Here is a 14,373-nt window from a genome sequence, read left to right on the forward strand (position 1 = left end):
ATTAAAAGCGGTTGAATCCTAGTTAAACTTCGGTCGAACTAATAAACCAGTAATTTTATCGGTTTATTGACCGGTCCAGTTCTCGCAACTTTGGATTTTTCTCTCATATTTTTTTTAGTTCCATTTATGAATAGATGGTAAGAAATTATACTTACTCTCTAAAAGTGAAATTCAAAATTTAGAAGATCAAAATCTATTAATGTATTTTATAAGTAATTTCTTCTGTTAAAATAATAATTTTTATCTTTTTAATATCTAGAAGTAGTTCTCTATGAATTAAAACAGTAACAAAAACTTTTCTTTTTCGGAAAAACAATGTATCCTTTTAACGAAGTAAACTAAATTCAAATAATATACATTTATCACATAAGATAATTAAAAAGCTGTTTTAACTCCAAAAGATAAAATAAAAATCTGTTTCAAGATATCAATTACTTTCGGTATTTAAATTTTAAAGTCAATTTCGATTCCATTTAAATCTCTTCTTGAAATATATATAAGATTCTTCAAGAACTCTCATATCACTATTGCTCTCTTTCAAGTGAATTGACACTATACCATGAAGCCAGAATCGAAAAGAAGCAGGGATGACAAATCTTCATGCTTTGATAATTTTGGTGAAATGTCAAAGGCTCTGTTAGATTCTGATGTCACCGTAAAGAATGAGAGTTCTTCCAATATTCTTGGTTCCGCAATTCTTCAAGATCCTAAAGCAATTCAATCTCTCTCAAAAGGTTAGTATTTCATTGTTTTAGAATTTAATTTTAATGTTGTGTCGTAAAACGTATCAAAGAATAATTTTATGACCATCATAAAAGTAGTGGTTGGCTGAACGTATAAAATTGTTTTAGAATTTTAAATTTATGATTTTTTAATTTTATTATTTTTCTGTAACAGATTGTTATGATTTTAGTAGCTTATTGAAGACATTAAATTGCATAGAGAAAAAGAACGCGAAACGTTTGATCCGGCTTGGGAGAATTCAGAAAATAAAAAGAAAGGAGAAGAAGAAGAAAATTTCAATAAAGTTCATATTTGTGAAGCCAAATAAGCCTTTTGAAAAAAATGTAAGAGTAATAAATAGAATGAAAAAAGAGCAAATTTTAGATAATGAATTTGGCTTGGAAGAGTTTTTAGATACTGCAAGAGATGGAAGCTTTCGTTTTAGAACAAGGCTTTATATTAAAAGTAATAAGAATCTTCATTAGAAAAAACCAATGTATATAAATTCGATTTAGAGATTATAATATTATGTATTGTCTTAGAACAACAGATTCTTTTTTTCCTAATTCAAATACTAGTGTCTTCAAAAATTAGGATGCTCATCCAAATTAACGTAAAATGACAAATAAATCCTTAGAAATTTATTTACAAATAAATTCTTAAAAATTTATATTTTGAATAGATTAATTTTTAAATAAAAAATATTAATAAAGTTCTCTAACAAATTAGTTTAAATTAAGATTTTTTATTCTAATTATATGGACTAAATAAAAGATAGTGTGTTTATATATATTATTTTAAAAAATTTTATTGGTATTTTTGTTTAACAATTTTATAATTTTAAATTTTTATATAATTTTATATTTTACGTATTTAATTTTACTCTTCCAATGATTCATGAAATCTTGATCTCTTTAAGCGTAATTAGAAGATGTTCAATTGTTATTATGGTTTTAAAAATTCAACTGAACCGGTTGGACTGGTCTGACCGTAAAATACAAATAATTCTCAAAGTCGTTTATTTAAGGGCAATTTACTTATTTAAATAAAATGGTCGAAACCTTTACCTAAATGTGCAAAACGGATTGTTGTTACGTGCATGTGCAAAAACTGAGTTGCTTGTAAACCGTGAGAGGTTCCAGCGGTTTATGAAGGTGGCGTGGAAGGCATAAACCGTGGTAGGTTACCACGGTTTATGAAGAAGATGAACTGGTCATAAACCCTTGTGGGTTACAACAGTCGCGGCATGACTGTGTTACAATGAAGTATTAGGAAAGAAAAAACAAATATTTCTACCAATTGTTTTTAAAATAAAAAAGGTATATAAAAAATACAAAAAAAAAAAAATATAACAATTTTGATTTTAAAACCAAAAGTGCCTCACTCTTCCTAACAATGGATTATGTGACAATGATTCTAATAAAATCCCACCCAGAAAATGACAATAATCCTTGTGTGAAGAAAAGAACGCATCATGGGTTAATAAGTGTCTTATTTTAATTTTATATGCACTTATTTTAATTTTATAACAGTAGAGAATTAAAGGTGGCTTCTAGGAATGATGACAAAAATCACACAAGCGCCTCACCAATTTTTTTTCTATAATTTTAATTTTTCTTCAAGTATTTTTTTAATTATAAATTAAAAAAAACAAGCCATATTTAACAATGGCAACCATTATTATAGTCTCAAAAAAATATACAGGTACACCGAAATAAATATTTAACAAGGATTTTTTTAATTATAAATTAAAAAAATAACTATTTCCCAAAAATAAAATACAACTTATTCCTGTGTACTCTTATGTATTCTGGAGACGATAATAATAGTTACTATTGTTAACTTTTCAATCTGACATATTTGAAGTGGATTATTTTTAGAAAATAGTTATTTTTTTAATTTATAATTAAAAAATTCTTGTTAAATATGACTTATTCCGATGTACCTATTTTTTATGTACTCCTATATACTATTTGTAGATCTATAAACGGTGTGTTTTCTGGCCATAATTGAACCTACATAAACCGTTGTAACCCACAAAGATTTATGACCAGTTCACCTTCTTCGTAAACCGTGGTAATCTACCACGGTTTATGCCTTTCACGCCACCTTCATAAACCGCTGGAATCTCCCACAGTTTACAAGCAACTAAGTTTTCCCATAAACCGTCCCAGCCTGCCACTGTTTATGCACAATTCAGAAACCGTGGTGGGTTGCCACGGATTACATAAAATAGAATTTTTGCACATGCGCGTAACAACAATCCGTTTTGCACATTTGGGTAAAGGATTCTGTCATTTTATTTAAATAAGTAAATTACCCTTTATTTAATTATTTTAAAACTGGATACAAACTACTAAATCGGGGTTGGATCAGATTGAAAATCGACCGATTTGGATGGAACGATGCCGTTTCAGTTAAATTCTTCGGAAAAAAAAAAGGAACGCGTGCTCAGTGCTGTGCCTCCCAGGCTCCCACTACCCCCTCTTTCGTTCCTTCCTTTGTTCTTTACTAATCATAAAAAGCTTTGCAATGTGACTTTATTACAGGATAATATCTAAAATATTATCTGAATTTTCGAACATAAATTAAAATAGTTTATTACTTTCAGAAATTTTTAAATAATTTTTTAAATTAAGTTTTGTTATATTTATATTAAAATTAACTATTAAAATTAATTATTAATATAAAATATATATTAGAATATAAATATATATTAAAAATAAATTAAATTATTTATATATTTATACACAAATACATCTAATTTTAATTATTAATTTTAATATATAAATAATATTTTTTTCAATCTCCCTCATTTTAATTACTAACTTAATGATGTAGACATTATATAAATATAATTAAAATAGTATCTCGAATAAGCTGATTGAACTCAATTTAATTCTTTATAGTATAAAATCACAAACCCAAAATAGAGAAACCATATTCATCCGCATCTTCTCTTTCGTTTTATTAACTACTACTACTACTCTTTCGTTTTATTAACTCATGAAAAAATTAAATGGACAAAATAGAGAAGGAGGAGAAAGTTTTAATGTGAGAGATAATAATATTTAGGTTATGCTACGACGATAAAAGTAATTTTTTTCTGTAAGTGAGAAAAGTAGATGACGTTGCCTGATGCAGATACATATTAGTATTTTAGGGTACGCGTCGGTAGCCTTTAGTACAGAGAATGTGGTACAGGGATTTGCCTCCACAATTACATATTATTAGACCATGTTAAAGTTAGGAACTCATTTCAGTTCTTATTTATAGTCCATCTGTCATAAAAAATAATTTTATATTGTATCATAAATAGTAAATAAGAACTCAATATTTTTTTCTTCTCTATTAAAAAGAACTAATTTTAGTATATGTTATGGTCCTATTTAATTAATAAATTAAAATAATTAAAATTAATATAATTACTATTTTTTTATAATAATATTATTTAAATTTATAAATTTAAATAATATTAATTATGATTTAATATAATTATTTATTTTAAAGATAATTTGCCACTCATCATTTGCAATCACAAGTCCTTTCGAGGAGGAGCTCTTCTTCCTCGATCCATTAATAGGGATGTTACTCTCTTTCTCTCCAATAGTTGGGACTCTATTGTGTTAGAAAAAGAGAAAATGGAACCTTGAAAAATTGATGTGTTGGAGATGCTCTTAGGACATGATAATTTGTTAGTGAGGACGATTAGTATTTTTTAGTGTTTTTTTGTATGTGAAAGCGTATTGTTATATATATTGTTTTTGCTTACAATGTTATAATTAGAAATGGTAAATGTGTTGAAATTCGTTAAGTCAATCTGCATAATTTATCAAAAGAGCGAGTCGAGCTAAAAATTTGAAATTGCTATAATAAAAGAAAATCCAATTAACTCGCACCACTTAACCCACAGGTGTTGATGGGTTTCGGCGGGGCGAGGCAGGCTTATCCGCCGGGCCGCCATTTTATTTTTTAAAATCTAAAAAAATTACCTAGGCTATATGAATTGAATTTAGAACATTACTTTTGTACTTATATTTAGAATATTTGTCCGTTTTATTTTAAGTTATAATTTGAACTATGTTTAATTGATTAGAAATTTAGATACTGTTTAATTATATATTTTAGATAATTAGACAATGTCGATTTTATTATTTTATTTCAAAAAATTTAATTAATGATTATATTTATTAGATATTTAGAATTATAAAGACTTTAATATTTGTGAATTTAAAAATTATAATTTTTTATAATTAGGTTAACAATTGAGATAAAAAATTAAAACCACCTCACTAAATCAGATTGCCATCCCTAGTTATAACTGTGAAAGAGTGAATTTGGGTTTTTGGACAAAGCCTGAACTTTTTGCTCTATTAGGCCATGATATATTTAACGGGTCATGTTTTGACAACAATAAAGAGTTAAACTTTCATACTAATAATAAATGGTGTTATTTATAAATGTGATAATAAATTAATAATATTGATAAAATAACTAAAATAATAGGAATAAAATAACAAATCTACTAAAACACATGCGGATCCCCAACTTGTACGACCACAGTTTCAGACTTTACAAGAAAATTCATTATTATGCTTTCTTCTTGTCCTTCTTTCACTAAATAAATTGTCTTTAGTTATTCTACATTTTCATAAAATCACATAAATATGAAAATAAATTACGTACCTTACTCATATGATTATTAGATTTATCAAATTCTCAACAAACATCATTGACATTATAATAAAAGCCAATTATACGATATAAATATTGTTTTATAAAAGTTAATACTCAAAATTATCTCTAAAATTTGACTCCCGACGTAATTTGGTCCTTAAATTTTTAATTGACTCAAATTATATTTTGAAATTTTGACCCGTGTCTCAATTTGACCCTTCTGACATTTTCCGTCACCAGAAAACTGATTTGTCAATTTTAAATGATATATAGCATTGTAACAATTAGATGACATGGCCAAATTTTTCAAAGCATCAATTTAACTTCTCACAATTTGAACATAAAATCTAGTGCAACCCCAATTCCCCCAAGTCGTAGTAGTTAATGTGTGTCCTAAGTACACATAATAAGTTTATTATTATTAAAAAATTTTAAATATTTTCATTTAATAAATATAAAATAAATACATTAAAAATTTAAATTTTTTCATATTTTTAATAAAAAATTATTAATTTATAAACTTAACATGTTTCCTTAAAACACAAAATAGATAAACTTTTATTTTTATTTATGACAAAAATTTTTGTATTTAACATATTATTTATACGTTTGTTCTAAAGTTTTAAAAGAATCTTTGAAGAATTATTTAAAAATTACATAAAAAAAAACTAAAATTCGATCTCTTGCAAAATGGAGGAAGGGGAATGCAAATTTCTGCAACTCGCTTCTGACATCCTACTACATATAATTTAGAGTTCAATTCCATTTTTGGAGACTTTTCACAAAGGGGACCTTTCACAAAGTTTTGCAGAATTCGGGTTTCAGCGAAGCAACTTCACTGAGATGAGTTGGATTTAATCTGTTTTTTACTTTGCAGGATTTTCAGTGGATCAGTCCTTAGAGGTCTTGCTCAACAGGAACATAACATCCTTAAGTTTCAAAATAAAATCTGATTACGTAACAGAACCGATTTTAACTATTGGATTAGAAGGGCTATGGAAGATGTTGGTTTTGGAGGAGTCACAATTTATGATCCTGACGCCATATGGTGGAATAATGAGTGAGGTTCCAGAATCAGCAACTCTATTCCCTCACAGAAAAGGTATGTTATATGGAATCCAATATTCTATTAGTTGGGATTTCAATGAAGATGCAACTAAGTACATAAAATGGATAAGAACACTCTATGATTACTTGGCGCCGTATGTGTCAAAGTTGCCAAGGCGGGCATACTTGAATTACAGGGACCTTGATTTGGCTGTGAATGGTCCGAATACAAGCTACGTTGAAGCACAATCTTGTGGCCTCAAATATTTCAACCAGAACTTTAAGCAGCTAGTAGAAGTGAAGGGTAGAGTTGATCTTGGAAAATTTTTCAAGAATGCACAGAGCATTCCAATTGGGAATGCACTAGGTTTTATGTTCAAATTGGGAGAGATTAAATGGATGCTTTGAAAAATTTGTCCATGTCAGCTAACTGTTATAGTGCCATGTATCATTTAAAATTGCCAAGTCAGCTTTCTAGTGACAGAAAATGTTGGAAGGGCCAAATTGAGGCACAGTTCAAAATTCCAGGGTACAATTTGAGTCAATTGAAAGTTTAAGGGCTAAATTGCGCCAAAAGTCAAATTTCAGAAACTATTTTGAGTATTAACTCGTTTTATAAAGATATAAAGAGATTCCTTCTAACGATCGCAGTTGTCGACAATTATTGTTTAGTCCTTCTTTTTGTTTTTAGTGCGTGCCAGAAGTCTCAGGGAACTAGAGTTGGTTACGGTGGGCTCGCGTAACCGTTGTAGCCGTTTATGGAAGGTTGTAAAGGAATTTTCGTTAGGTGAACGTGCGAGACAAGTGAGATGGGCTAGTCAAGGTCATTGCGAATTTTTTTTTTTGGGATGTGGCCCAATTTTATTGTCAATGTATTGGTGGACTTGTTAGGTACACAAAAAATGACTTGAATACGTTATGGGAGGAAGATAGCCGAAAAAAAAATAATTTCAATTTCAATGAAAAAATGTCATATCTGTAATGGATTTTTTCTTAATTTTTTTATGTCCATACGTTTCAGTATAAATCTTAAATTACGATGAACAGTACTAGCAGCAGGTGACTTATACATAATATTTTGTCAAAGATAATAGTGGGCAGAGCAATAACAATAAACATATATCTAATAAGGGTCTTTGTTGGATAGCTAACTGATGCATGCACATCTTTAGTAGTTTCTAGTTGTTATTTCTTTAAATAGTGGTGGTAATTTAGTATTTTTATTAGGAATATGGATTGTGATCATGACCATGCATCTCCTAAATACCACATCTTGAATACAAAATTTTAATTCCTTTAATACCTTCAGAAAGTGAAAATCCAATAGACAAAAATTTCTAAAGACATAGACAAAATTTTTAATAATATTTTCTTTAATTAATAATTAAAAATATTTTAGTAAATATTTTTATTTTATATCCACGTTTATCTTGAACTAAATAAGATACTAAGTCATATACTACAAGAAAAAAACCTGTTGTGCACGCTTTTTTCGTGCTATGCTTCAAAAACGTGGTCAAAATGGATTAATGGACACGCTTTTATGAGGGGTGGTGATTGATTAGAGATTTGGCCACGCTTTTTCTTGAAGCGTGGCCGAAAGAGTTAATAACCACGCTTTTATGAGGGTGACAATTAATTAAAGATTTAACCATGTTTTTTGTGCCACACTTTGAGAGCAATAGGCACGCTTATAAAGCGTGACAATAGAGTATCCATACGGTGACGATTGTGAAGCGGGCCAATAGGGTATGCTTAATATACTGAGCAAAAACACTTTACTATTAACACCTACACAGCTACAATTAAATGTTTTTCATCACTCGTCATCATACCGGAACTTCTTTGTTATTCGTGCCTCCAACCCTAACAATGCTTCTTCATTGCGCCTCCAACGTATCCGTACCCCAGAGCAGCTTGGTCGCGCCTCCAACCCTAACCCCAGTACTTCATCGCGCTTCCAACCCCTGCTTCGACGCTCCCTCCATTGGCGCTCCTTGTGTCGACCCTCCAAACAGATTTGTTCTTTCATCGGAGGAGAAAAGAAGTCCAGATCCACGAGAGTGGTGAAGCAGAGAAAGAGAGAGAGGAGACCGAACCACAGAGAAATTTTGAAGAAAGAGAGAGAGAAATTTTGAAGAAAGAGAGAGGAGGAAAATGCAACGAGAAGAGAGAGGAGAGAGCTATTTCTGTTTTCTTCGGGCTACTGTGTGTGAAAAATTGGTGCTCCTTCCACAATAGTGGATCTAAGAGAGAAAGAGAGAGAGTCAGTAGGAAAGGGTATTTTGGTTCGAAAATTAGGGAAAGGATAATTTTAAAACAAAATCTAATGTTAAAAACGATTTTAAACGAAAAAAAACTTTGAGATGAATTTGATTTTTGGCCAAAACCATAAGAACTAAAATCATACTTAACTCTTTAATTTATATATTGATACTTTAAGATGTGTTTATTTTGCTTTTCTAACGATAAATACCTATGATATTTAAATAATGTTCGTGATTTTCCGATGATCATGATGATGGAAAATTCTATAGATGGGATCCTTGAGCTTCCGATCTAGCAAAAATGCGAAGGTGGGGGGTGACCTGCAAAAATATTTCAATGCTCAACATAGAGAGTATCTTAGAGGTAGGGTTTAGAGTTTTGTATTTTTCATACCTAAAGAGGCTCGTTGGGTCCCTATCCTAACGAGGCCTGAATAACCTAGCCAATTTTAGTTTCTTAGGATTGTTAAAGACGGAAACGACATTTTGAATTATAAAATTTGAAATTTCATTAAATTGAGACGAGCGCGTTTTGGTGAGTGTGGATAGCTTTTTTTTTTGTCAAGTGGATTGGACAACCCCCAATCCTAGGTATCACAACACACCCACACTACACACTCACCCACACAACATTTAAGGGTTCATATTCAACACTTGATGCACTCACCAAGATTTGAACCCGGATGCAGTATATTAAGAGGCACATGGTTTAACGAGTTGAGCTAAGCCTCAGCCGCGTGAGTGTGGATAGCTTGAAGCTGCCTTGTTGGCCGTTGGGCCTTGTCTACATGTCTAACCCAATAGTGTTGTAATTCCCATGATGGTTTGCCAGGGTCTAAAACAACTAATAAAAGTAAATTAGATAGCACATATATAATAAAAAAGTTCAAATTAAAAACATGATTATAATAACTATATATTTTTAAAAGAGTTCAACTAAAAGAATATATTATAACTCAATTAGAAGAAAATACCTACAAAATAAGAAAAGTTAGTTATATAAAACATGTTTCTCTCACGGGTTGCTTCTAATCCAACATTAAGTTCTTCTTACCTAAAGTCTTAATGACCAAAAAAATAAAATAAAAATATATCACCTAGAGCGACGAGACATAGTGTATAAATACAATCATATTAAGTGTATATTAAAATTAGTCACAAAAAATAATTATTAATATAAAATATATATTGAAATACAAAGTATATATTAAAAATTGAATTAAACTATATATGTATCTATACACAAATATATAACGATTGCTTTTAGTGGTTAATTTTAGTGTATAAATAATATTTTTGATATAATTAATACATAATATATGATATAAATTTGTTTAATATGCTCGAACCTGCGACCTCTAGGTGAGTATGAAGAGGTTATGCTATTTGAGAAAAAATATTGTTTAATAGGGTGCAAAATAAAATAATGATAAATTGAGTGTATATGTGTCGCATATAAATGTGTATGGGGAAAAATGTTAATTTTCTGGAACATTAATTGTATGGTACAGTAAGATAATTTCGTGTTAAAAAGATATTTTCTTTTTCTCCCCATTTTGAAAAAAAAAAAACAGAAACACAGAAAAATCTCAATAAAAAATACAAGTAGTACAATTTATAACTAAAAGTCTAAAACTCCACGACACAGGAAAATACTCAGTTGAAGTCACAACTTATAAAAAAACCACATAAAAATTGTCCGTCCCACTTCTAATAAAGGAAGCTCAATTCATATTAATTCTGTTACAAAGACTGCATACAACTCAAGAAAGAACCAAGCCAAGGGAGGCATCTATCATGCCTATGATGCTGCACCCTTAAAAGGAGACAAAAAACACACGTGTAAGAGAATGACAAAAAGATCAGGAATCTCTGAATATCTTTACAAACTTCATCTATACCATAGTGTGACCTTATAATAAATATAACTAAGACTGCTTCATCTAATTGTATTATCATTGTATCATTTAGTAAAATAGTTATGTTACATATACAAGTCTTTTTGACATCAAAATTCAATTAAGTTGGACTAAGAGCTCGTTTAGAAAACTTCAAAAGTAACTTTTTTGAGCTTTTGACTTATGAAAAGTAGTAGTATTAATGTCTGGTGCAATTTTCAAAACCAAATTGCAGTTTTCTAAGAAGCTATTTAGGAGCTTATAGAGAAGTTAAAAAAAATTACTTCTATCATAATACTACCACTTTTTATCATATTCTATAAAATAAGTACTTTTAGAGCTAAAAACCTAAATACAAAATAACTTATTTATAAGCTACTTTTAATATAGCCATTTATTGTTTAAGCTATTTTGTCAAAAGGAGCTTAATTAAGTTGTTTACCCAAATTGAGCCTAAATCTAACAAAAATCAACTTCAGTCACACAGAGTGTGTAAAACACGCCTTGGCGCCATGGTTCACTAACGGGAACGATGTTTCGAAGCTACGCACATTAATATGAAAATGGTTCCCTCTTTTCCTCAAAACTGCAACAAAAGAAACTTCAAATGATGCTCAAAATTTGTTCAAAAATCTGTAAAAATCTTTGTGTAAACCCAAGTAAATCTTAGAGTTACGTTTGAAATCTTTAACAACAAACACCGAAAGAGAAGACGAAAGATTATTAAAGGTAAATCGTTCATGTTTTTGCACTTTTATCTTTCGCATTTTCGATCATGAAACACTAAATAGTCATATTTCTGTGTATTCAGTTGATTTGGTTTGTGTTCTCGCGATAACGAGGATATGAATATTCTCTTTATACTGTTCATTTGTGATAATTGTGGTACCGAAACTCCAATTCATCAAATCTCCTACTTCTTGGCTCCAATAAAGACTCATCGTGACTACTCTTGATATGTGTGTGTCTCCTCTTACATTCTTTCTCCATCATTCCAATATATATCTTGGTGACACTTTATCTACTAGCTCAAAGTTTAACGCACTCGATCAGAGAATAACGTTACAATATGTCTCTTGACTAAAATAATAAGCATTGACATTTTACTTCGTGTGATATCGCCATATATAACCACAAACTTATTGAATGTTGAGTTTGAAATTTGTTTTACAACTTCATATACCGTAGAACCTAGAGTGGACTTTGATGATCTTGTGATACAATTCACCTTTTCTCTAAATTGTACTTGAATTTCTCGTGAGTATATACATGCTGAAATTGAGCTTCTATTGATGATTTTGTTGCACAAGGTATAACAGTATGAAAATCTGTAGTATTAGATTCTCTTTCTTTTTTCTCTCTACTTCCTAAGTAGTTATCATATTGTTTCACAAATTGGATCAATGAGCTATTGCGCATAATAAATCTGTTAAAAAAATATGCATGCTCTTGCTCCTTTGTGTTCTTCTCATCCCAACCCAAAAGTGTTGATCAAGATAAACTGGAATCCATAAATGATGATATTAAAAAGCTCTGAAAAATAATAACATACGTAAATCAGAAATCAAATGCACCGAAATGTATCCAGGTTCACACCTTTATTACAAAAGCAAAACAGATAAATATGTTTTACTTGGTCTAATTCCAACTTCATCATTATTCTCAATTATATGGTGTACAAACATGCTTAACTTAGTTGAGGAATTTGTCTTCTGAGTTGGAGATATATTCGATTTCCATTTTTTCTCTCTATTACATGTAATCAATTGGTTCTTAATTTTATTTTTCTTTTTATTTGTGTTCCTAATTCTGGTAGAAAACCTACAAGTTTAGAATAATATTTGTAGAATTTTCTAGCTTCTTTAAGTGTGTTAAAAAGTCATTCCAACTTTTGGCACAAATTACTCATCAACATCTTACAAAAACTGAAAAGACACCAAAACCAGTTCAATATTAAACCCAATTGTCTTTCAGAATGCACCGAAACTATAAATAGGTTCTTCAAAAAAATAATTTAAAACTCTTACATTCCATTAGAATTTAAACCATCAACCATGAGCACTGATTTTTACAAAGAAAAAATAAAATTATTCTTCTATTTATAAAACTTCACTAGCATCAACTACTAACGAACTACATTAACTAGGAACGAAACAAACCTCATCCACTTGATTCGATTTAGAACAATAATCCAATTCGCCATGGTTCAACTGATATGAATTTGCATAATTTATTATTTTTAAAAACGAAAAATCTATTAAAATCCGATTTCGCTGCTTGATTTCTAGAAAAAAATTGATCTAAATTTTCAAATCAGATAAAAAAAGTAGAAAACGGAGAGAATGGAAGAACGCAAAGAAGGCAAAGAATGTAGAGAATAAAGAGAAGGCAGAAAATTTTGAAAAAAAAAATATCCAAAAAAAAGTTATATATATAGTGGCACATTTGTCAAAAGACAATTAAAAATAATAGTGGATAGATATAAATTAGGTTACACTTGATTGAATAATTAACTTAGTTATAGAACATTATTATTAGTAAAAATACCTCAATTTTGGCCATAAATTTTAACATCATTAATTTTTATTACCAACAAATTACACAATACGCCTATTGACATAAAATCTCACCACTTAATTTTTATGTTAACGTCATATACGTTAGCAATAACAAAAAAAAAAAACAAAACTGTATCCAGAACATCACTAGCCCATATAATAACCATAAATCAAGAAAATATATTTCATCCAACAAAATCACCTGGTTTGCCAATGTCTATAAGTGCAAGTCAGGATAAAATACCGCACTCAAATCTGCACAAAAACGAAGTCACCAAAAAAAATCTGCACAAAAAGTTTAACTAACCCAACAAAAAGGCCACAATACTTAATGATGAAGATTAACACAAGTTATTAACACACTTTTAAAAAACGTCACAATCCCGTCCCAACAGAAAGCGCGTAAATTGCCTCCAACCCGACTTGCAGCAACAACATGCGTCTTATAACAGCGGTCTCCACATTAGTTCCTTACCTACTGAAAAAAATTGTTTTCATCGCCGTGGCATTGGAAATTTTTTTTAAATAAATAAATTAAATATTTTATTTATTTAAATACATAATTTATAACTTAATTATCAATTTGTGTTTTTTTACTTATCTTGTTTACAGTGTAAACGAAATAAGCTTGTGCATATCTCGTTTATAAGACATGTTTGTCGTTGCATGGATCACGTTTGCACACGTGTTGTAAAATAAGGCTTATCTCATTTACAGTGTAAACCGGATATGCACAAGTTTATTCAGTTTACACTATGAATGAAATAAGTAAGGTTCGCGCCTATATAAGCAAGCCGTTTACAGCGTGACTGTTGTCACTTTTAAACCATTTTTTACTTACTTTCTCTCTCCTTTGAACATTTCTGTTGATATTATTGAGACACTCGAACCTTATGGCATGCACAGATGCACGAGATGATGACATTAACTGCCTGAACGCAATGTGGCATATCGTTGGAGCGATCAACTTCTAGGTTAGTGTTGTTATTTTTCTGTTTTAGTTAAATAAGCATATAGTTATAGTTAGGGTATTTTTATAGATTTAGTATATGTTAGGTGATGGAATGTATTCTTACTAAGTGTTAATTAATTAATTTAATTTAACTTATTAGTTAATTTAATTTATTTAGTAAATATTTATTACATTTTTTTATTTCTTTAATTCGAATTTTATATTTTTAATTTTAATTTTGAATACACTAG

General features: G+C 29.6%; 1 protein-coding gene across 1 annotated transcript in view; it reads left to right on the plus strand.

Annotated features, from left to right (window-relative positions):
* Positions 1–1,272, plus strand: part of LOC107621684 — a 2,339-nt gene extending 1,067 nt beyond the window's left edge. Inside the window, exons 2-3 of the mRNA XM_016323703.2 lie at positions 543–734; positions 898–1,272. Of these exons, the coding sequence (XP_016179189.1) occupies positions 560–734; positions 898–1,208 (486 nt within the window). The 5' untranslated portion in view covers positions 543–559 and the 3' untranslated portion in view covers positions 1,209–1,272. The remainder of the gene's footprint in view (positions 1–542; positions 735–897) is intronic.

Source organism: Arachis ipaensis, chromosome B10 (assembly GCF_000816755.2).
Source record: "Arachis ipaensis cultivar K30076 chromosome B10, Araip1.1, whole genome shotgun sequence".
NCBI lineage: Eukaryota > Viridiplantae > Streptophyta > Magnoliopsida > Fabales > Fabaceae > Arachis > Arachis ipaensis.